This window comes from Lutjanus erythropterus, chromosome 5, assembly GCF_056507025.1.
Source record: "Lutjanus erythropterus isolate fLutEry1 chromosome 5, fLutEry1.hap2, whole genome shotgun sequence".
NCBI classification, from domain to species: Eukaryota; Metazoa; Chordata; class Actinopteri; order Lutjaniformes; family Lutjanidae; genus Lutjanus; species Lutjanus erythropterus.
In genome coordinates, this window is record NC_139321.1 from 11438312 (window position 1) to 11462927 (window position 24616).

General features: G+C 39.0%; 2 protein-coding genes across 2 annotated transcripts; one reads left to right on the forward strand and one right to left on the reverse strand.

Moving 5' to 3' along the window:
- Positions 1–778: 778 nt before the first annotated feature.
- dcps (decapping enzyme, scavenger) lies at positions 779–4312 on the reverse strand. The gene is made up of 6 exons (XM_084718360.1): positions 4077–4312; positions 3273–3423; positions 3034–3179; positions 2719–2832; positions 1667–1777; positions 779–1443 (listed from the first exon to the last, which is right to left on the reverse strand). Exons 1-6 carry the CDS (start codon positions 4275–4277, stop codon positions 1177–1179), a joined length of 990 nt encoding a protein of 329 aa, XP_084574486.1. The 5' UTR covers positions 4278–4312; the 3' UTR covers positions 779–1176.
- Positions 4313–5556: 1244 nt separating this feature from the next.
- On the forward strand, positions 5557–24094 carry ids (iduronate 2-sulfatase). The gene is made up of 13 exons (XM_084718803.1): positions 5557–5756; positions 7040–7176; positions 7282–7459; positions 7709–7797; positions 9808–10008; positions 15050–15220; positions 15333–15459; positions 17133–17303; positions 17702–17808; positions 19535–19651; positions 21250–21360; positions 21580–21705; positions 21815–24094. Exons 1-13 carry the CDS (start codon positions 5681–5683, stop codon positions 21893–21895), a joined length of 1692 nt encoding a protein of 563 aa, XP_084574929.1. The 5' UTR covers positions 5557–5680; the 3' UTR covers positions 21896–24094.
- Positions 24095–24616: the final 522 nt, after the last annotated feature.

Genomic DNA, 24616 nt, shown 5'->3' on the forward strand with positions numbered 1-24616 from the left:
AGACATGAAATTACCACAAAGAGAAGCAACAGGATGACAAAGAGACACAGAACTACTATGAGGAGACACAAAAAGTCTGTCACAGAAGTAAAGACAGAAAACAACTACAAAGGGACACAAAACTATTACACAGAGAAATAAAACCACAAGAAGACCCAAAACTACCAGACAAACAAAACTGCAACAGACATACACTGCCACAAAAAGACACACAGCACAACTACACAGCAACGCAAATCTACCACAAGACACAAAACCACTAGAGACAGAAAACTGCCATAAAGGGAAACGACTACAAGGAGATGCAAAAAGAGACACAAAAGTTCCCAAAAGAGAAACAAAACAAAAAGAAAGTCACAAAAGTAGTACAAAGAGACATAAAAATACTAAAAAGGGACACAAACTATTACGAAGAGAAACAAAAGGACTCCATAGAGACACTATGTCCCTTTCAGTGAGGGTGTGTTCCTATAAATGAGGGGTGGGGGGGCTTTTACGTGTCTGTGCCCAGGGGTCCGTTGTCCCATAATCTGTCCATGGAAAACTGTCATATCAGGTGTGAAGTGCTGCTAAACAAGACAACTGTCCCAAAAACAGGTTGAGTAAAAAAAAAAAAAGTCTTTAATTCAGTCAGAAACATTAAGCAAACATATAAAAAACATGACAATCATTAACACAGAGAGAACAGCAGCTGTTATCCACTGGTTTGACTCCTGTTACATCCACGCAAATGTTTTCTGATATTTTTTTTTTTTACAACTTACAAAGATAGTTTTTTTTAGTAAATGTGCTAAAAAATTTACTGTAATTAAAAATGCATACTTTCAACGATCAGTTATGTTTGAATATTGCCAAGCCCAGTCGTGACACATCATCAGGTCGAGACAAGCGTGTTTTGCCACTGTAGGCGAATTAATGCTCCCGATCGTAACAAAACCGATCAGTTTTTGAAATGAAAAAGGAATGCAGGAGACACCCCTGCACCAGTAAAAGTTATGAAGTATGTGGTGAACATCAACAGTATTTATAGGAGGGTACAGTTAACTGGCTAAGACTCTCAGCGTAATCAGAGGAGTCGTCCATTTGTCAACAACGCTGAAAACACATCGCTGGGTTTGGTCTGGACACAGTTTGGATGAAAATCTACCAACAGGTGTATTAAGTACATGAGGTGTGTTACAGCCTTCCCGCCTCCTTGAACTTGCTGAGCAGTCCATCGTCTGCCCTCAGGGGGAAGTACAGGGTCCGGCTTTTGTAGTACTGGGGGTCAGACTGGAGGTTTTGGATGACGTCAGCGAGGAGGTGGGCCCGCTCCACGCCGCAGCCCGGAGCCTCGTAGCCCAGCTTGGTGAAGTGGACGTGGAGGTGGTAGTAGGACGGCTGGTAGTGCAGGTAGACTCTCAGCTTACTGGCAGGGAGGCTGTAGCGCTGCAGGATGGCCTCCTAAGACATGACGAAAAAGGTGTCACTCTTCCTGTTTGTTTGATGTCCAAGGCTGTCTCTTGTGTTTCTAATTATTAAGCTCTGTGTTTGATCCAAGCTCAGCAATGAAATAATCAGTTGAAGATAATTATTATAATTCTCAAAGTCACATTAATGACAGCCGCTGGAAGAAGAGGACATGTTCAGCTCTTATTTTCTCCTCACGGTAACTTCGTGACCTCACCTTTCCCTTCTGGAAGATGTTCTGCAGCAGCGGTAGATGCTCTGACGTCAGGTCTCTGAGACTCTTGATGTCTCTCTGATGTGCTATGGCGATCAGGTATAAATCATCAACCTGAAAGAAGACGACAGACACTGAGACTCTGGTTCTGTTCCTCGTTCCCACTCTGTGTAGATGAGAGCTGCATTTAAAAGGAGCTGTTACAGATTAAACACTATAATTCTAATTTGCTCATCATTTTTTGCCACCTTACATTTCATCAAAGTCTGAGACAGGCAAACAGACTGGCACAGTAGCCATATATGGCAGCAGCGCTAGTTAGCCTTAAAGGGATAGTTCAGATTATTTGAAGTGACAAAGTTTGAGGTACGTATCTAAAGTCAGTGTCTTACTTACAGTTTAGGGCAGTCAACATTTATTTACGCTTTACCTTGCTCTCAGACAGCCTTTTCCAACAGGAACCCATCGTTATATAAGCCAAATATTGCTCTCTGTCATTTTACCTCACAGAACACAGGAGTTGCTGGTTTACAACTGCCTCGATCTGTCGATTTGTTTGTGTTATTGTGTGATTTTGGTGAATCCAAACTTACCTTTTATCACAGAGAAGTCATAGAATAAGCCAAACAAATTAGGAGATCAGGGTGAAATAGCTGTTTTTGCCAAAGGAGTCTGGCTGGTTTGGAGACAGAGATATTTGGCCTATATAACGGTGGTTTCCCACTGGAAAAGACTGATGGCAGGTTTAAGTGGTGAGTATATTCTAAACATAGTGTACACTTAAACTGATATTGATTTTTTTAGCTGAATAAAATCTGGCTCTGTCCACAGCAGGACATTGCTGACACCTGTATTCCTGATGCTTCTCCAAACAAGGGGCGTGTCGACTGCCATCTACTGTAGGTAATACGCTGACATCAACGTCAATACACTGACCAAACTATGCATTTAAGGCAGATATCTGTACATGAATTCAAAAGAAGCTCTCCCTCAATGGCACAGAAGAAGAATGCTATTGGTGACCCCCGCTGTGGTCGATATTTGTGGCGTCTCACCTGTTTCTGGTCCCATTTGAAATCTGGGAGGAGGACAAAGCCAACCTTCGGGTCTGGGTCTTCAAAAACTATCCTGTCAGCCTCTGCCTTCTTCTCCAGGATGTTGTATACCCACTGGGAGGGGGTGTGGGGTGGAGGTGGGGTGAAAATGGTGTTATTACACAGATATTGTTCTACATTCACAAGTTCAGACTGTGCTTGTACGAATTTTTCGAAAGTTCGTCTACTGGGTGTAAAACGGTGCTATATAAATAACGTTTTACTTACTTTCTTACAGCGATGCATTATGATGACAACACACAAGTTGACACTGACCTGCACGCTGAAACTCTGCTTCTGAATGTAGGGCACAGTGATGGACCGATAGTCCTCGTCCGTCTCCTCCACCAGGAAGCTCTCCTGACGCTGGTATTTCTTTATATGCTTCTCTGTGGCTGGACACACCACTGTAGTCTTGATCTCTGTAGAACACAAACACACAGGCTACCTTACTTTTCTCTGCCTGGATTCAAAATACATCTTCAGTCATTTTATTTTATTTTTTCTGAGTGTACCATTGAGATGAGGGGGAGCCTGTAACCGGTATGTGCTGTAGATGTCATTCTTCATCTCCAGTTTCAGCCTGGATCCACTGAAGAGCTCAGCCAGGGAGTCGTCTCTGATGGGAGTCTTCTCCAGAATAACCACAGCCTCCTGATCCGCAAGCTGGTGATGACAAGTTCAACACTTTCATGTTTGCATTTGTTGATAATAAAGACTGGTTATTAAAAAAAAAAAAATCAAAAACAGTCATTTTGTAAGCATGTTGTTCTCATATTAATCTTTATTAGGGATCTAACAATATACCAAATATTTTCAATAATAAAAAAGATCTCAATACTGTAGCAGCCTGTGATGATAGCTTCTGTAATAATACCTAGTTCATTTTTGTATCCTATAAAACAACTGATACTGACTATTGCATTATTTTTGTTTTACAACTGTACATACATAATTAATTGCCAGTGACAATTAATTCATGACATTTTTTTCAGAATAAACAAGCAAACAAATAAAAAAAATTAAAAAACACGGATTTTATGCAAACAAATACATCCAGACCAATATATCAGTTGGCCAATATTCTCGTACCAATATTGGCGCGAACTATTACTTTGAAATATCAAACCGGAAGTCACAGGTTACTGTTTTTGGTATATACAAAAGTACTCTAACCACTTTGAATGAATGCAACAATGAAAGCCGTTCTGTCAACAAATAATTTCTTCCAACTCTCTGTGCATACTTAGTATTTGATAAATACAGCCAAATACCGCCACACAACTACGTAAAGTTAGCTAACTTTACGACAACCTTACCTTTCCATGGATGAAGATGTTTTTCTCCCGTGCAGAATCACTCAGCACCTTGGATGTTTTAAACTCACACAGAACATTTTCAGATTCTTCTCCAACTTCTCCTCCACCGTTTTCATTATCAGCTTTCGCCCTCTTCACCTTATGAGAGAAATCATCACTTCCAGCGCTGTCCGCTTCACGTTTGGCTGCGGTGTCCGCCATGTTTCGCGATGCTGTTTGGAGGCCAAAGATCGTCTATGTTTAAAGCGATAACTCACTCAACAACGACCTCAAATCCACTCATCAAAAGAGGATCAGGAGTGGAGCCTCATGCATGTCCTCTATTCTGCCCGTGAAGTAAAGTGTTTGAAGACTCACTCAGGAAGTATTCTCCCCACTGTAAAACATAGACCTGCGTTTAAAAATAACTCAACGATAACCGTATTGTTCTGAAAGATAGAGACATAGAAGTCTCTGGTAATGTACCAGTGCCATAAAGCTTTCAGTTGTCATGCTGAAAGTTGATAGTCTGTAACTATTAAACTTGGTGATACTTTAGTGAACATTTCGGCCGTATAATTAGGGGGAAATCAACTGAGATTTATTTTATTACAGCTGCAAAAATCAATTTAGTCCAGAGTGAGACATCTTACGTCATATAACATCTGTACAGCAGTGTCATCTGTCAGATTAGACTACATAAACTACACAGTATCCGTTACAATCTTTCAAAATAAAGCCTGTACTTTAACTTATTTGGATACTCCCCCGTAGCAGGTGCAGAAATAACTTTAAATCTCTGCGCTAAAAGTGTGAAAAGCTTTTGTGTATTGTATGTGATTGTTTTAACGTGTTGTACAATTAAGCTACAAGCTAAATTAACAATGGCAGATATTTAAAAACATATACCACTTGCATATTTTGCCAGCATTTGAATCTGGTGGCTGGTGCTAATTTTGGACTCTGAAAATAGATGTAATTTCTCCTCTCTTTTATTCTCTTCAGTATTACTGATATGTTGTAATTTATTGTCAGTATCTGTTCACTGCTTTGACAGCACTGTGTATCTGTTCATGGTTGAAAACTACTTCTAACTTAGTCTAATTAGACCTCCGCAGCCATATTGATAAACAAAGCTCTGTTCCATTCAGGTCAAACAGAGTCAGGGTGCTGCTATTGTACATGTTGGCTCACTGGAGAGACTCTGTTACACTAAAAGGAACGGGACCTTGATTAGTATCAGTGGTATCATTTGTGTTTACCCTGTCATTTCAAATCAGTATGGCAGCCGAGTTAAATGCCTATTCAACCAAATCACCACCTGTTCTGTGGTCACTGGAGCGGCTCTGCACTTGACTTCTGAGTGTGGTGGTATTAAAATGATTGACACATCATTTAGCTAATGTGATTAGCGTTTCGGGGCGGGACGACTGCTGAGTGGACCAATGAAAGCACTCCGCTCTGGGGACGCGTTAACAGGAAGTTATTTAAAGACGACAACAACACGCTCGTTTGTTTTCTTCGCAGGCTGCGGATGAAAGTATAGAGAGGATGCGACGTTAACTTTGAAATAGACTTTCTCGGAAGTATACCGTGTCGTTATTTTTCTTTGACAGACCAAAAAAATGTACATCTGTGTCCGAATATGGCTTCTCCTCCTGCTCCTTCACACACTGACTCTTGCTGTTGTAGCAAGAAGAGGTAACAGAGTTTGTACTTGGCAAATGTTGAATGGAGGATAGCTAGCAAACTTGTAAAAATGTTATTTCATGTGAATTCTTCTAAATAGACTGGTGGTCTTATTATCTTTTGACTTGGTGATTTATTCGACGGGTTTGTGTTGGGATGTGTGAAAACTAAATCTCAGTAATTAGCTGATTTTAGCAGTTAATGAGTGTTTTGTGTTTATTTATTGTCGGTAAGTAATTTGATTTACTTATTGAATGGAGCTTTGTGGGTTGTCCTTGAAGGCTTATTGTGAGCCATGTAGTTTATTAGTTGAAGTGAAACCTGCTTTCTGTTCAACTTTCGTGTGATATTTATGTTATCCAGCGTCTCTAACTTTAATTTAGGCAGACACTGTGCTTGTTGCTGTATTTAAAGTGTTTAACAGTACCGTGTCTTTGTTGTAGTTTCCTGGGATTGAACTTTACCCTCACCTGCTATAAAGATTTCCTAAGCAGTAATCTGGAAACTCATTTCTTCTTAGCAGGGTTGCCATGTCCGTGCGTCAAAACCAGCCCAGTACCAGAACTCAACATACGGCCCTACCAAACCATATACAATATTGTCCAAATATTTAATAATCCTGTTAATATTTCTGTCACTTAAGTCTCTAAATCAGGGTTCAACATTTTTTTTGACAAGTGGGTCAGAAATCTACTCACCCAAAATCAATTTGTACTTAACCCTGTTTTATTTATTAGCAGTTATCAAATTGCAACAAAGACTAAAATTAATTGTCATGTTTAATCTGGGACAGTAACATCTAAAAAATCTCAGAAAATAGTGAAAAATGTCCATCCAAATTTTTCAAAGTTCATGCAGATATCTTTAAATGTCCTGTTTTATCAGTCTAAAAGTCTATTTTTTTTTTTTAATCACTTGCCCAGTGAAGCAAGTCAGTTGCTGTATTTACTTGCCCGACATGGCATGTTACTTCTCTCAGGCAAGCAGGCAATCCTTATTTTTATGGACTGGAAATGGCCCTGTGTTATTAGTTAGAGTGTATTCTAATTGTAAAATATTTTGTGAACATGTAGACCAATTCACTGATGCAAAAACTTCTGCTTTTTCTGCCCTTTTTCTCTTCCTCCTTGGTTGAGTGTAGCAAAATTAAAAAAAATTCAACTTGCAGCAACACTTCAAAAGTAGCCCAGTTCCACGAGAAAACCTTGGACCTGGCAACCTTACCTTTTAGGTTAATTTAAATGCATAAAAAACTGAGAAAAACCTGAATTATTCGTAATTGTGCTTCCTTCCAGAAAGGAGAAATGTCCTTTTCATTATGGCAGATGATTTGCGGACATCACTGGGCTGCTATGGGGACCCTGTGGCAAAATCACCAAACATTGACCAGCTGGCATCAAAGAGCCAAGTTTTTCTCAATGCATATGCTCAGGTGTGTTGGTGTTTTATGTGGTTGTCTGAAATTGTCAAAGCAGTTCTGTCAGTTTTGATCATAAAACCTCATCAAAATGTTTGCCGGTGTATTTTCTCCTTTCAGCAAGCTGTGTGCGCTCCCAGTCGTACGTCCATGTTGACCAGTCGCAGACCAGACACGACCAGGCTCTATGACTTCAACTCTTACTGGAGAGTCCACTCTGGAAACTACACCACCATGCCACAGTACTTCAAATCCAGAGGGTACTTCACCATGTCTGTGGGCAAAATATTTCATCCAGGTGAGATAAATAATAAACATTTCTAATAAAAAATTAAAGTTGAGGGGAAGCGTATAAGTTTCACATTTTAGGAAATGACACACACATCCCTGCTGGAGTGTTTCATCTGAAACTGCAGCGGGAACCACAGCTACTTAAAAATGAGCCTGAGCCAGAGGAATCCAGTCTGCCTGGACTTGTTGTTGACATTTTTGTATCTATTCTATTGTGTAGTAGTAACAATGGTTGTGTTGTCTTGTCTGTCTTTAGGTATTGCCTCTAACCACACTGACGACTACCCCTACAGCTGGTCCATCCCTGCCTACCACCCAGCTTCGTTTAGATTTGAGAAAGAAAAGGTAAGAAATGGAAAGAGTCTCCTCCTCCTTACCTTGGTACTTTGCTAGGGGATTTTTACTCAGACCGATTCGATCTTACATTTGATCTGACATGCAATCCTGACAAGTGACACACCACAGGTTAGCTGTCCTTTTTAAAAAAAAAAAAACATGTGACTAAACCACACAAACCTAAGGGAAGTAGATTTTTGCTGCACTATGAATTAGGCCAAGGCCCAATAACAAGAACACCTGATACATGGGTATGTTTGGATGTGAACTGAAATGATAAAAGAGGGAGGAGGCTCTCAGAGGCCTCAAAAATGGTATATAACAGAGTGCACTGAGCCCCTTTCTTCAGTCTAACCCCAGGTTTGACTCATGCTTATTGATTTTTCTACACCAGGGAGATCAATAAACTTTGTATGGCAGAATTTGTTGCTCCTCCAGTGATTCTTCCTGGTTTTTCCCGATTCTTCCTTTGATGATGGTCTGAACTTTGAAATAAGGGTGATGACTGTGGTTTTTTTATTAAGGTTGATAAGGTGTGTACAATGTTAAGTCAATTATGTGTCTGACTTTCTACACACAAAAACGCTAATGTAGTGTGGACTGATACCACAACAGTTCTGAAGGATGTTTTTTCTCATTTCTGTTCACTTCTAGTTTCAGAAAACCCCTTAGACAATATGACAAAAAGTCACTGACGTTTGTTTCTCCTGGGCTTCATAAACATGTGGACTCCTCCCACGTGCAGCTTTGTGTATTTGTTTTTTGTTCTTAAAGGATTAATTCCTTAAACATATGAGACTCTGAATCAGCATTATTGGCATAAGTGGAAGATATTTTAGGATGTGAAAATAGTTGCAACAAAAAAATAGGAAGTGCTGCACTGGCTCAAAAGTGGTGTTGGTAATGTAACAATGTGAACTACATTAATTGATTAATAGAGGATTTTAAAATGAATTATCAGGGTGCCTCGGATCTTTCCAGACTGCCATTCATTACTGTGCACATTAATTTTAACCAAGCTGGACAGTCATTGTTTGTTTTATTTTCACATAAAAATGGTTGCATTTGATAACAAAATGCAGAAAAATCATTTTGTGTTCATCAAGGCCTGACTTTCAGATGTTGTTACTTGTTTATCCGAGGCCAAATGATCTCATCTCCCAAATATTTGCTGATGCTGAGCTTCTTATTGCAGTGACTCTGCTGTAATTTTACAGGCCTTTTGGCCCACTATGTCAAATAACTCTTCTTTTTTTCTAATACCAATAACAGCAAATATTCTTTGGAAATGAGAGATTTGCATTTGTGGGGGATTCTGTGCTGCACTGTTGCAATGAGTCATGCACACTGTTCATAATATCCTAGTGTTTTGTAAAGGTCATAGATAGCAGATTATTTTTATGCAATAAATGCATCTTAATGAGTCATCCACTCCTTGTGATCACTTTGTATGAGGTTGAATTTACTGTGCCAGCAAACACTTGAAAGCAAATATAATTTGCAGACCACCTGCTGCGACATCTGACCAAAGCTGACCGTGTCAGTAAGTCAGAAATTTTTTTGGGGGGTAAATACTGTTAGCAGATCTAAAAATCAATTGATAGTTGTTCTTTTGAATGTCAGAAAAAATCTTAAACACTGCCATCCGGCCTAAAGGTCCAGTGAGTTTTAAGGGGATTTATTGGCAAAATATGGAAAAATATTCATAAATTCTATCAAGTTGAGTAGCTTTAAAGTGGATTCAGCTGTCCTCTTACTCTGAAGGATACCAGAAGGTTATAGACCACACTCTGTGTGGAGTTGTCACTGTGACAACATTCTGAGATGGTTTTCTAACATCATTGCCAAAGTAGGAACCAAATCCTAGTCCAGTTTTCTGGTCTAAATGGAAACAGCTGGATAAATTCAGTGTTGACTTCAGTTTACCAGCCTGGCCAACAGAAACCCTGGAATGTAGATCTCAGAAGAAACTGTGTGCATAAATGTCACTTTTAATCATTTGTATAAACTTTTTCTCAGATGTGTAAAGGAGAGGATGGGAAACTCCACGCCAACTTGCTGTGTGCGGTGAACGTGACAGAGCAGCCTGGAGGAACCCTCCCCGACCTGGAGAGCACAGACGAGGCGGTGAGCTTACTGAAGAGTCGGGCCAACGACGACGTTCCTTTCTTCTTGGCCGTGGGCTTTCACAAACCACACATACCCTTCAGGATACCACAGGTACGTGACTTCATGTCAACACCTGTCGACCCTCTGTATATGTCCTGAGATGTAACAGTTAAATCAATGCAATCAGTCATGATATTAGCTGCAGAGGCTCAGTCTCATACTGACTATTTAATCTACCAAATAACCACAATTCTTACAACCAGGGACATTATTTGAATACAGAATAACTCCATGTTTTGGCTAACATTTCACCAGCAAGCTTTCAGATCTTTTTATCATTCAAGCAGTTAAGAAGATGAAGCAAAAATGGACCAATTCCAGCATAAGTTGCTGTTGAGGTGTAACATTCATATTATGTTTAGTGGCTGGAAAAACTGTGACGTGGCTATAAAATGCTAAAACAAGTCTATTTGTTTTTAAGTAAGCTGGGAAAATACTTGATCTCTGCATCGGCACACGTGCATCTTAGCTACAGTTTTGAATCACAGTTGTCAATGGTGTCATTTGTTCACTGACACAGCTCTTTAAAGTGCAGCGCTAAAGAGCAATGCATGGCCAGTCACTCTTCTGTCAGATGATCACATGCTGGAGATGTTTTCACAGATATGTGTGGTTTTTGAGCAATCATCCCAGTTCAGTACATGTGAAATGAGGATCCATTGTGGCTGTACCAAATGTCTGTCATCACCCTAAAAAGCAAAATGAATACAAAAGTCCTTAAACAAAATCTGCAATCTGAATAAAGTAATGCATTGGATTAAGCAAGTTACTTTTTTAATTAAATGAACTTTCTTTAATGACTAGAACTCATCAGTTTTATAAATATTTTATAAATATCAATGCAACCGATGGCGTTAGATTACTGATTACTGATACTGATTATTAGGTGCATGTCTTACTTTGTGTGCAGTAAACAGGACAGAAAATCATTTTTGGCTGCAGTCAAAATGTTTTTGAAAAGCCAAATGGCAACAAAAACTTTTCTAATGTTGATTTAGAATCATAAATGTTCCATGCTCCTGAAAAACTTTACTGTCTGTATTAAAGTTGACATACATAGTCTAACTTATCTTAATGCAAACATACTATTGTACTTTGTGCCAAATATGTCATATTTAAAGCTATCTGTACCCCCACAGATAAACAGAGGGGCATTTGTGCTGTGAAATGGTGAAGTAACACTGTCTAAATTTAATCATCCAGATGCAGTTTATATTGTGGCTCAGTTTCAGTCATTTTAACACTGTTCCTACGGTGACAAATTTACATACAGTAGTCGGCTATAACTGAGCACACAATCAAATGTTGGACTGACCTCATGAGTAGTTTTATCGTGTTGAACATGAGAATATTGCTCAGCAGTCAGCCCACAGTGCTCCCGCTCCGTGTCTGTGCATCTGTCTCTCTGCTGCGAGTCGCCTCGCAGACACGTCTCACTGCAAAAACTGCTCTGTCTGATCACACACTGTCAAATTGGAACCCCCCCGAGACAAATTGTGATATGTGATATTGAGCTATTTAAATAAAAACTGACAAACGAAAGGAGTGAAGTGACATTCAAACAATAAAGAGCTGTTCTCACGCACCTCCCCCTGCTGGTTCTGGCTGATTATTGAGGATGCTCTGATTAATAATGCAAATAAATGATGGCTTGTTTGTGATGACACTTGTTTAGTTTTTCTTAGTTATAACTACCAACAGCTACAATAGATGAAGCTGTCCAGTGAACAGTGCAACGTGCACAAAAAAGTTTAGCACAGCACATTTACCAACTGGGGAATTTGAAAGTACTGGGCTTATCAGTCTAAGCTGTATTGCAAACCCCTGGACTGAACACCACAACTCTCATTGGCTGAACTTGATTGGATGCATCTATTCTCCTGGTGGAACGTCCGTCTTCATTCATGAAGACAGACATTCACTCACTGGGATGCATTGCACAATTCTCTTAGCCCTCAGCCGGTCACTCACTGGCACACATATTGCTATTATGTGGAGTGGAAAAGTGAGAGTCATTGTCCTGCTGCAAGAAGCAGTTTTGCTTGACAGTGTTGTTGAAATCTTGGGCAAAAACAAAACCACGATTTTTTAGTGAATAATACCAGAGAATAAGAATGAATGAATGACAGTGTTAACAAGGAGGAGAGAGCTTCCCGCAGAATTCAATACCCTCTGAGCCGGTAGATAACGACAGCATTGATGTTTTAAAAATACAATATTTCTACAAGGAGAAACACCCATCAAGAGCTGGTTTTGATGTTGTGCTGCTGTGTGTATAAAAAAACCCGGGAACAGAATAAAAAAGACACGTCCTGAAAGCTAGAACTGGGAGACACATACTGTATGTGAAGAGAATGTAATGAGGACTGATGTAGATATATGAGAGTCTGAATCTGCCAAGAAGGAGGAAGAGAGCAGGATGAAGTAGAAGCTGAATGAAGGCAGAGAGGGATGGAACAGAGACGAATGTCAGCTCGCCGAAGAGGTTTCCCACAAACTGTAAGTTGAGAGATGAATGGAGGGAAAAGGTCAAGCCACCTCTCTCTGTCGGCATGTGATGCGCACGCTACACGTGATTCACCCTGAACCGTCTGGACACACGCATGATCTCAGCTAGATTAAAAACTCTGGAGCCAATGAAGCTGAAGACATCTGAGAACATCTGCAACACCCAGGGGTCAGAGGAGTCCAAGTCCTTTAAAAAAAAGTCTTTAACTTCCTGCACGTTATTGGTCACAGGAAACAAGAAAAACAGAGCACCAGGTTAATGCTGGTTTATCATGTCAGTTATTTACATGATATTGTGATATTATTCACAATTAATTTGACTTTTTTTCATCCCAGTTTACATCTAAAGAACAAGATTTGTAGCTCAGGACATCTCTGCAGCACTATAGTACTTCATTATAATATATCATAATGCTGTCTTATGGCATATTTTTCTTTGATCAAACATTGAAATTGCACTTGGCCATATTGTTATTTTGATCCTATTTTGATTGGTTGTACAGCCCTAACACCAAATTAATGTAATAGAATATCTTAGGGTGGGGGTAATAAGGTGGGGTCATTTTAATGAAAGAGGGTAGTACAGATGTCATGGTGACTAAATTTCAGAAACATCATCTGAGATAATTATAAAATAACTGACAGTTCTTCATCCTTAACAAAGACTCTCCTCCATTCATATTTTATTATAAAGTAAGACCTAAAATAATTCTGCTTAAAATGAAACAATTCCTTGTGTAGAAACATAAATATTGCAATATTTTAAATAGAGTGCAGTCGATACTGGATTTCTCGTGACAGTACTGATACCACTGTTAGGGAGTAAAAAATCTTTATCAATATATGGCCAATATTCTATATGCAGAATATAATGTATAGGATATATACATGTACAACACAGTTTTTAAAACGATACCATAAAAGTTGTGTAATGGAGGCAGAATATTTTACGGTTTAACTGTAAATGGTATTGTCCAAAATGATATCAGGGCACTGAAACGGTGAACTTGTATTTTTAGGTATTATAAATAACTATAAATGGCAAAACACAAATGGAGCAAATTATATGTATTCATATTAAACGTGAATTTAAAAGAAGCGTCAAATATATGTAAAATTCTGCCTTCAAAGCCAACAAATAGAAACAATCTGCATTACGTCCTTTTAAATATCAGACAACATATATGCTGATATGTTGGTCAGGCTTTAATTTTTAATGTTCTAACCGTGAATCAGGATAGGAAAATGCAAGAAAGCAAACTAAATTTATGTAGCACTTTTAAAAGCTGAATGAATAAAGTGTTTTAAATGGAGCAGAAATGAGAAACGATGGAGATGACAGACTGAAGATGGTCACAGAGCATTAAAGTGCAACCAACAGAATTGTCGGAGCTAGAATTATGATTTTAATATCGACTTTCATTTGGACGAATTATGCATAAATATAATGAAATATGGGCAGTGGAAATAGACTGAACTATTGGAGTTAATGAATTGTTGTTGGCATATGGAGTGCACATCCTTTTCTTTGACAAGCTGAAGAGCTGAGCTCTCATGATGTCGGGGTTCTTTGTTTTGTTTTGTCCGTCATCTGGTAAAAACGGTTCATTTGTTTGTGGGAAAAGAAGAAAAATGTAGGAGAATAAATGTAGAAAAAAAAAAGTCTGTAGGGATTGAACAAGTCGACCAAGGCACATTCCAAAGGACAAAAAGGAGCAAATACGATGTTTGAGAGCTGCTCTATTTAAAAATGAAAGTTGTAAAAACAAAGAAAACATGGCTTTCAGATGCCTTTTAAAGATGTCCTCTCTAAGAAACGATGGGAGGCTGTTCCAGAGAGAGAAAACACTGTAATCTTGTTTTTAGCTTTGAACGTTGACAGGCAGAAGTCAGAGGGGCTCCAACTATGACAGACGATGGAGAAAAACTTAAAGTGGGGAAACGTGTGATCTACATTCAGTTTTTGTTAAAGGACCAGTGTGTAGGGTTTATCGTCATCTCACAGTGGGCTCGCGGACTGCAGACCTCTCATCTGACTCTCCCTGTTCCAAGCATGTTGGAAAACCTAAACTCGTGCAAAACATGAAAGGCTGTATCTCGACACAGTGTTTGCTTTGTCAGCTCTGGGCTACTGTAGAAATGGGACAGTGCAACATGGCACCCATAGAGGAGGACCTCTGCCCTCTGCAGATATAAACGTCTTATTCTAAAGTAATAAAACCACAGAGATTTTTATTTTCAGGTGATAATACACCAGTGAAAACACTTTTCTCCCAACAGATTCCTTTAAATCTTACAAACTGGACCTTTAAAATCCTCACTACAGACTTTGGGGTGTTTGGAGAGATTTTTCTCTCGATATCTGTATTTTTTATGTTAAGTTTTGTGACAATGGTGATGGAAAAACTACAGCTTTTGTCAACATGGGCCTCTAAAACGTATGAAATGTCCTTGTAGCAGTTTTAAAATGAGTAATGACAATATCTGAGCTGAAGAAAATAACACACCTGTTATTTACATTGTACAGAATGTGTCCCTGGTTTTATCAAACTTCATTTTGAAACTTGTTGCTTGTATATTACAGGAGTACCTGAGCCTGTATCCCATTGAACAAATGACTCTGGCCCCTGACCCTGATGTCCCTAAGCTCCTCCCACCTGTGGCCTACAACCCCTGGGTGGACGTGAGGAGGAGAGACGATGTCCAGAAACTTAACATTAGCTTCCCGTATGGACCGATTCCTAAAGACTTCCAGGTATGAACGGCCTGCTCAACACTTTTAAATATTAATAATTAATAATTTAATTTGGTTCCCATGTTGCCCCTCCCTGTAATACACACTTGACACAGAGTGTCATGTCTTCCAGCTGCGTATCCGTCAGCACTATTACGCTGCCGTGTCTTATATGGACGCTCAAGTTGGACGACTGCTCGGTGCTCTTGATGAGTTGGGGCTGACTGACAGCACCATTGTGGTGTTCGCCTCAGATCATGGTTAGTACACACGTGCTTGGGATGTGGTTATATTGGTGTATTGTTCTCTTATTTATTCAATAAATATTTTTATTGACCCTCAGCACACATGAAAATGAGAAAAGCAGATGCGCAATGATCACTTTTTTGAATCCCCAATTCCTAACCCTTGCCCTGCCTCAATAAGGGGGAAAAAGCATCAAAGAAAAAAACAAACAAAAAACCTAACAAATAAGACATTCAGGGCTCAACAATAAGGGTTGTGTGGTTGCCTGGCACCACTTGCTTGCCTGAGAGGGCCAGTGGTAAAATAGAATTAACCAATTTTCAATCGTTAAAGTAATTTTTCATGCAAAAATGCTGTTTTCAGCTTCTCAAGTATCTAGGTTTCTTGTTTTTCTCTGTTTAATATCACATTAAACTGAATATCTTTGGGTTTTGGACTGATGAAACTCGACATTTAAAGACCTTGGACTTCGTGTAACTGGGATGGACATTTCTCACTATTTTCTGACATTTTGTAGACATATTATAAACACAACAACCTCTAATAAATGAAACAGTTTGTGGAGGGACAAGTAAAAATTGATGTTACGCAAGTAGATTTCTGACCCACTTGTCTGACAGGGCAAGAGAAAAAGGATATTAATGCTGAATCCTGAAAATAATGACATTTCAAAAGATCATCTGATTTGTTAGACATAATGTCTATGATAAAATATGGAGACTGTTTTTATCTCTAAGAGGTCTTTGTTAGGTCAGATGCCAGAACTGGCAGAAAGGGGATTTGGATCTGGCACTGCACTGTAAATCGTTTGTGATGTGTCAGATATTATAGAGCAAAGGTTTGTCAGTCTTGGGCAGAACCTAAACAAAATATGTACAGGATTTGCAGGGGATTGTCCACACCGCTTACACTGGGGTAGATTTTAGATGGTGTTTGATTTCTAGTTAAAACACTGACATGATTGTTTCAAATATTTAGTGAAATAAATAACTCTGGGCTCCCAGTGCACATTATTTAGATACCGGAGTGTTTAGAGAGAGTAAATATTACAGACATGTTGCAGTCTAGCTGGTCTTTCACCACCAGGTGGCAGTGTTGTAACATAATATTGTCTTATTACCTCCCTCAATAGTTTTGTTGTACTTTTGCACTGCCTGCTTTTCTTTAACTTTGTGATTTGGAAACTCAATTTCTCCTTCAGAGGAGGACACTGGAGTGAATCCTCTCCGTGACTGTTTGAGAATTACAGCATTTGATTGAGTTTTACTGAGTATTATATCAAAGATTTTCTATAAGATGACAGAAAAACATCAGCAAAGGGGATTGAATAGAATAGAAAGCCTTTATTGTCATTGTACAGAATACAATGAAATGGGGTGTGAATGATCAGCGCAATAAAAAAGATGAATACAGAAATACACAGGAACAAGTAAGCAAACATAAAAAAATAATAAAGTAGAATACTAGCATTAAACTAGTGGATCTAGAATAAATAAATACAATGCAGTTTGCATTAGAATATGTGCTGTTGCACAAGAATAGTTGCAGAGGTAACTGCCTTCAACCTAAATCTAAAAGTTATTTGTACGATGCAGATTCATAGTTTTTGTTTAATTTATTTCTCTCATATGCCTCAGTCATTTTGAGCCATCTTTCCTAATTTCTCTTTTTCTTCATTCTGTTGCAGGTTGGTCATTAGGAGAGCACGGCGAATGGGCTAAATATTCAAATTTTGATGTGGCAACACGCGTCCCTCTCATCTTCTACGTTCCTGGCATCACCACCAGCCGTGATTGGTGGGGAGAGCCTACATTTCCCTTTATTGACGTCCTCACCCAATCAGAGCTCAGCTTTAAGAGTAAGGCCTCTTCAGTGACAACAAATCACTGTTGATTAACTCAAAACACGTACAACCCTTTTATTGTTTTAAAGAAGCCATGTCTATCAAGTCACAAAATGGAAGTCAAGTTTTATTTAAAACGTTTGGTAATAATTGCTCATATGAACCTTGTTGAAACATGTATCATTATTCCAACTTGACTTTAATGAAGTCTTTGATTTACATGGAGAGCTCCCAAAAGTGTTTAGACAGGGATACACTTTGATATTTCGCCTCGGATGGTTTTCACTTCAAGTGCAAATGGTGCAATGATGATGAAATTTAAGAGCAGGACGTCTAGTAAATTTTAGTGGATATCATGACTGTTTTGCTGTCAGCGACTTTCCCTAATTGGCTGACCCCGCTTTCTCTTCCAGATGGCAAAGTAATAAGAAATGTGGTGGAGCTGGTGGATGTGTTTCCTACGGTCTCCTACATGGCTGGACTCGGAGCACCTGAACCTTGTCCTGATGTTTCTTTGCAGGTACGAATGGATGAAAATTTAATTTACTGAGATCTAGTGGTTTTTCAGTTGAGCTGTGACTAAGGCTTGATTTTTGTCTCAACAATGGTGGCAAAGTTTAGTCTGTTGCATTTTTTATTAGCATTGCTTGCGGCAAGGCTCTAGGGAAGGCAGTGTCAGTCGGTCTGTTGGTCTGAAATATCACAACAACAACAACAACAACAACAACAACTACTGGATGGATTGCACTAAAGTATAGATATTGATGGTGCCCAAAGCATGAGTGCTAATGACTTCAGTTAGCCTTTGACTTTTGATCCAGCGCCATCATTAGGTTTATAACCAAATATCCATAAAGCTAATGACATTACCATTACAGTGACTACACCTTCCAGTTTGTCTGGAAACATCTTGGATTCAAGCTGACAAATATTTGAAACACTAAAATTACCATTTTTTTTTTTTTCAGTTTTCAGCTCTTTGATGGATGTTTATCATGTTCTGTCCCACTTATTATTACCTACCTTTGTAAAGTACATGGTAACGACGATGCTATGCTGTGCTAAGTACTGGACTAATTGTCCCCTATCCTGATGAAAATGTGGATGACATGCATGTACAGTACACTTAAGAGTCCTGGTTTGGAGGTTTGAAAATATGGTCACCCTAATTCCCATCAGCTTCGGCTGTACTTATGTTTTTGTGCTAATTAGTAAATGTTAGCTCGCTAACTTTGACAATGTTATAGTTCAGCATATTAGTATGCTTCTGTTAGCATTTAGCTTAAACCACTGCTGGGCCTAAAACTAAAATGTTTAACATGGTGAACAACATTATGCTTGCTAAACATCAGCATGTTAGCATTTTTAATATGAGTGTGTTAGCCTGCTGATGTTAGCATTTAGCTCTGAGCACCGCTGGACCTAATGCCACGTTCATGTTATATGGTTGAGACTAGTTGCATATATGAGCACTGGAGCGGGAAAAAGTTCTTATCAGCCTCAGACTTATATTAACGAGCGGAATCAGGAATTTCTGACAGGTACAATATCTTCCACTAGGTGACGAGAATTAAATAAGTGTCATCACATTGCTGCCAACATGGCTGCAAAGCCTCATCACCGGCAGTGTTAATATTTAAAGAATTAAAATCACCTCAGCTCATTTAAAAAGCAGCTTCACACCAGTTAATTTTCTTTCCCTTGTTAACAAACGGCTCCAAATATGTGCCGCAACAAAAAAGCCAATTTAGGTGTTGTGTAGATATTTATCTGGTCTAATGGAGGTAATGGTCTTGGAATAATGTGCAACATTAACATGTCAGCATAGTCATTGTGAGCACTTTGGCAGGGTGATGTTAGCTTTTAGCATTTGGCTGCGAGCACAGCTTCACAGAGCAGCTAGCGTGGCTGTAGTGAAGCAAAGCTTGTTATTTAAAGTTAAGTATAAGTCTGATTAAAGCTCAGAATGTAATCCAGTGTCTGTTACAGTCACTGAGCTTGTTGAACTTCTGTCATCGACTTCCTTTGGTCTTTAGTTTAAACTATTTTCTACACATTGCACCACAAGAACAGAACTGAGACCTTTCAGACATCTTTGAACAGTTAGTGCAGATGGTATTGTACCGACACTGCCAAACAAAATGAATCAAGAGGTAAACACTCCATAAAGAGGGCTGCTATGAATGTGATCCAATTGACTGTGGCATTTATTTCCTTGACTCTTCGGCCTGTTTTCTTGCTCTCAGGAGGAGCTGTGCACAGAGGGAGACAACCTGGCCTACACCTTCCGACACACAGAAAGAAGAGAGGATGAGGAGGCCATTTCTTTTAGCCAGTACCCTCGACCTGCTGATACACCGCAGGTACCGAGAGTGTTTAGAAAAGCCAATTAAAAAGCTTTCATGAGGTGTCTAAAATGTTAAATCATTTATTTTTTATCATCCAGCAAGCAGGAATATTTCTAATAGATGTGTTACACGGTTACTTTAATGGATTTTGAAGTCGCATTTAAAATGTCAAAATGAATGAAGGTCATGTTGAACGACCGTTCACACGACGGTCGGATCTGCATTGTGTGCTCGCTTTTACCAGAGTGGACACCTGCAAGCTCAAGATCTCTGAATTAACATACCCAGATGAGTGCTGCACCTGCTGTAGGTTAATCTCTGTACAGAACAGTTTGTCATCCTGACATTAACTCGTCTCTTCATCTCACAGGATGAGTTGGCAGCTGTAGATCTGACAGCACTGCAGGAAGGTTTCTGCAGTTTTAAGTCTCTCACAATAATTACAATATTAGGCCTTAAAATGTGACAGAAGGAAGCAAAATGTCTTAAATGCAATTATTGACAGATCTTAAAAATTGATGGGATAATGAATTTTACATTACTCTATAAAGTTGCTTCTAAACTTTGTGTGTGTTTTGGGTAAAAATGTATTGATCACACTGTTAACAACTTCAAAATGAAAGCAACATGTAACTAATAGCCACTAATGCAGAATTTGTCAGAGCCACCCAGCAAGTGTCATTATGTGGTCTGCGGGAAAATGTGATCTTAATCCCCTCATCAAAGCCACTTCTCAAAAGTAATGAGCTAAAATAGTTTCTGTCAAGATAAATGCAAGTTCAGTGAGGTCTGAGAACAGAACATTTACTGCTTGAAAATAATGAATTTGATCAGTTTAGGGAACTGATCAACATTTTATGGACCAAACAACTAATCAAATAATCAAGAAAATGATCGACAGATTAATCGATGAAAATGATCATTGGCTGCAGCCCTACTTTGTGCTTTTTTCAGTATGGACATAAAATAGGTCCTAAATTGCATTCATAGTTGTCTTAAAAAGGCCTTAAAAACTAGAGAAACCCTGAAGCGCACACAGCGACAGTGAACCAGGTGAAGTGAGGATGACACTTTACTTGAGGCTAATACATGTTTATCCCAATGACGGCATAATTCCAGCCAGAATGTCTGTTAGAATTGGTCCAAATGGACTTGATTTCAAAGCCGTGTGGGTTTAAGCCTAATGAGAAAGGAGAGCCTGTTGATATTAATGAGCCAGTATGTTGACTTTGTTTAAAAAAACGTGGCAACACAAATAACCCATGACTCTCTATGACCCATGCCAAATGTTTAATTTTTAAGTGTCATTTTTGTTAACAGAGCTCAAGAGTCCATTTTAGTTGTTTTGGCTGCACGGCTTTATTTTATTTGTTATTTATGTCATTTTAATATTCTCACATTCCATATTGAATGCATGGATATTTTTAAGAAATAAAAGTTCATTGCACTTTGAAAGGGTGCAATATTATGCGATTATACGTATTATATTTTATTATAATGGTGGCAATAAATGGTCTTAAGATGACAGTATCTTTTATCACAATTGTTTCTGGGCTAGGTATTGTGACTATTGTGATGTAAGATGATTTTATTGTTAAATTCTCTTGTTGTAGGTGAACTCTGATCTCCCTGACCTTAAAGACATAAAAGTCATGGGTTATTCTCTGCGCTCCTGGGACTACAGATACACTCTGTGGCTTGGATTTGATCCTAAAACATTTCAGGTTGGTGTATCGCATAAATACACAGCATGAAAATCATCTTTCTCTCTCTTATCTGTCTCTTTCTATTATTCTCCCTCTGTGTGAATGTATCAGGCTGGGGACTTGTGCGAGTGTACGTGTGATGGATCCATCCATCTTGTCTGGCACAGCATGTTGGAGACATTTTCCGTGACAGTAACAGATTATATTTGTCTGTCATCCATCTGTCTCTCCATCTAGGTGAACATATCGGACGTCCATGCTGGAGAGTTGTACATGTTAGCAGGCGACCCCGGCCAGGACGTGAACATCTATAGTCCCTCTGACCACAGCGTGATGATGAGAAAGATGGCCAGCCTGCCTCATGTGAGTTCGAGTTCAAAATTTCAGAAATGTACCCATTTTCCACTCATTTCTTCACTCAGTGACTCATTTACTTGTTTATTTCTTGTCTGACTTGTGGTTGGCCGTCCAGACTGTGAGTCTGCAGATGAGAATGAAGCTGCAGCTCCTCTACCTCACAGCAGGGATAAAGACGAGTAGAAGGAAGGCGTGATGACAGAAATAAAACACAACAGATGGAAGGACGGAGACAAGTACAAAGGGAAGATGGATGGATGAAAAACTTCACATAGAAAGGGAGAATGCCTTGAATATTTCTTTTAATATGATGCATACTTGATTCAGTATTATGTGGTATCGCTATTAATCTTTCAGGCTCACTTCTTCAGGCTAATGTTCCTTGTTAAGAGCTCACTTTGGCAGGCAGATCTGGGCTCAACACAAGTAAAGTGAATAAGAAGGAATTTATGCTGTTTCTTTAAAGACATTTCATCCTTCAAAGGAGTTTAAGTTTAGTTTTTGACAAAGAGAAACATCCATATGGGAGCAGAAACTTTTTATTGGTTTGTCTTCCTGCTGCTGAACACAACTTCCAGTGTTTTAATTGTCTGGCCTCTTCACACCTGCCAGTCAACTTGATTGTTTATTTGTGAGAAAAGAGTCCTTCTAATCTTACATCTGTCCAATTTTATAAACCAGTTGACAGATTTCTGATTATGTGCAGCTGTTACAAGAAAGTTCAACATTTTGGGAAATGTGTTTATTTGCTTTTAGAGGAGATAAATGTTGCTCTCTTGTCTATACACTAAATATGAAGGTTGCCCTGCTAACTTGTAGGCAATTAGCTTAAAAGCCTGGCCCTTTAAAGTGATAGTTCATATTTGTTGTAGTGGGGCTGTATGAGGTACATATTATTGTCAGTGTATTCGACAGGCCCCCAGTTTGGAGACGCAGCAGGAGTACCAGTATTAGAAGCCAAGTAATGTGCTGCTGTGGACAGGCTCAGCAGCAAAATGTATTTTAGCCACCTAAAAAAGGCCCACCTTAAGAAATCAATATCAGTCTAAGTGTACACTATATTTGGAATATTTTGACCGCTTTACCTTGCCATCAGACTGCCTTTTACAATGAGAAACTGCTATTATACAAGCCCGATATCGCTCTCTCCAAAACCACCAGACTCTTTTGGGAAAAACATTTTATTGTGCAGAACACAGGGTTGCTTGTGTACCTCTGCATCAGTCAGTTAGTTTGTGTTATTCTGTGACTTCTGTGAATCCAAAATAACCCTTTAAAATACGGCAGTCACACAACAGCACAAACAAACTGACCGATCGAGGCAGCAGTAAACCAACAACTCCTTCGTTCTGTGAGGTAAAATTACTGTTATAGCAAAGGAGTCTGGTGGGAGGTAAAGTGGTGAAAGTATTTTAAAAATAGTTTGTCTAAGTGCTGACTGCCATCGACTTAAGATAATACACTGACTATGGATAAATCTGAACTATCCCTTTAAGGCTAATTTATTAATAAGTTTTAATGTGTGCACAGACATCCTTCCATTTAATGATAACTTGTTTTTACATTTATGTTTGTGTACAGACAATTAAGATAAAACTAGTCAATTAAGGGCATCTGGTAGGCCTCTTTTTTTTTTTCTTTACATCCAGGCTAGCTCTTTCCCCCCGCTTCCAGTCTTAATGCTAAGCTAAGCTAATTGTCTCAGCTGCCTCATATTTAGCAGACAGACTCAAAAGTGATACAGATCTTCTGTTTTAAGTCTCTGCTCTTTCACACTGTACAGGTGTTTGAGCAGCTGAACCAGCAACCCTTTTTTTCAGGCAACTTAAAAATTAGGCGTGAACTCCTGATTGGCTGTAACAGTACTGTCTCCTCCCTTAAAATGATTATATAACATTTTACAAGCTGTCACCTGCTAAGAAATCATTTCATGTTGAGGGAAACCTGAAGAATTAGCCCTTTTGATTAATAGCGACGCCAGTTTCTCTTTTTGGAACAAGTGCTCTTGAGTGTACTATTGATCATCCAGTCTGCTTCAGGTGGAGTCTCTCCACTTTGAAGTGCAACAGCTAAAAGGGACTTGCACAGTTTTGTACTGTAGTGTTAAACAATATGACATTTCTATTTGCACTTGATGTCACTTGCAGCTATTTGCCTCCCCTCCTTGTAAACAGTCAGTTCAGATCAATTTGTGGACCCAAAATGAAGTGAGTAAAAGCCACCCATAATAATTCAATGCAAATGAAACGGAGTGTAGCTGCTGCGTTTTACTGCTGTTCCAATGCATGAACATTTTGTGCCGTGGCAATTTAGAAGAAAGCAATTACAGCTCGAATTTCAGGTCCAACAATGACTCGGAGCCAGTGCAGCCTACAATAAAAGTTGACAGACCAAATCCCCTCATGTTAATGGGATGCAGATGAATCATGTGTTTCTCAAGATGGGATTAAAGGTAGCACTTTATTTGGAGGGATGTGCATAAGACTGTCATTACATTGTCATGACACCTGTCATGAAGATGGGGTCTTTATGAACGTTTGTCAATGGCAAACGTCATCCAGTCAATTATGTCATTTTTAATACACCGTTGACATTGTCTGAGATGCATTTGTTCTGACCACTTGACATTAATCAAGCCAATAATATCTGTGTTGCTAAAGAAGACTAACTGCTCTCTGCTGTCGTCTGTAGTTGGTGTTGGCTAGTTAGCTCAGTTAGCGTCAGTCTTTAGTTGAGGTCCAGGAAAGTATTCATGACACTGTTACAGAAGCATTTAATGGTATAATAACACGATCTTTATGACAAGTTGAACATTTTCCGCTTTACAAGGAAAATAATCATGATCTGATTGATATCCAGTGTTAAAACAATGAAAGCTAAACAGTTTCTTTAAGTTCGATAAGTTGTCATAACAAAG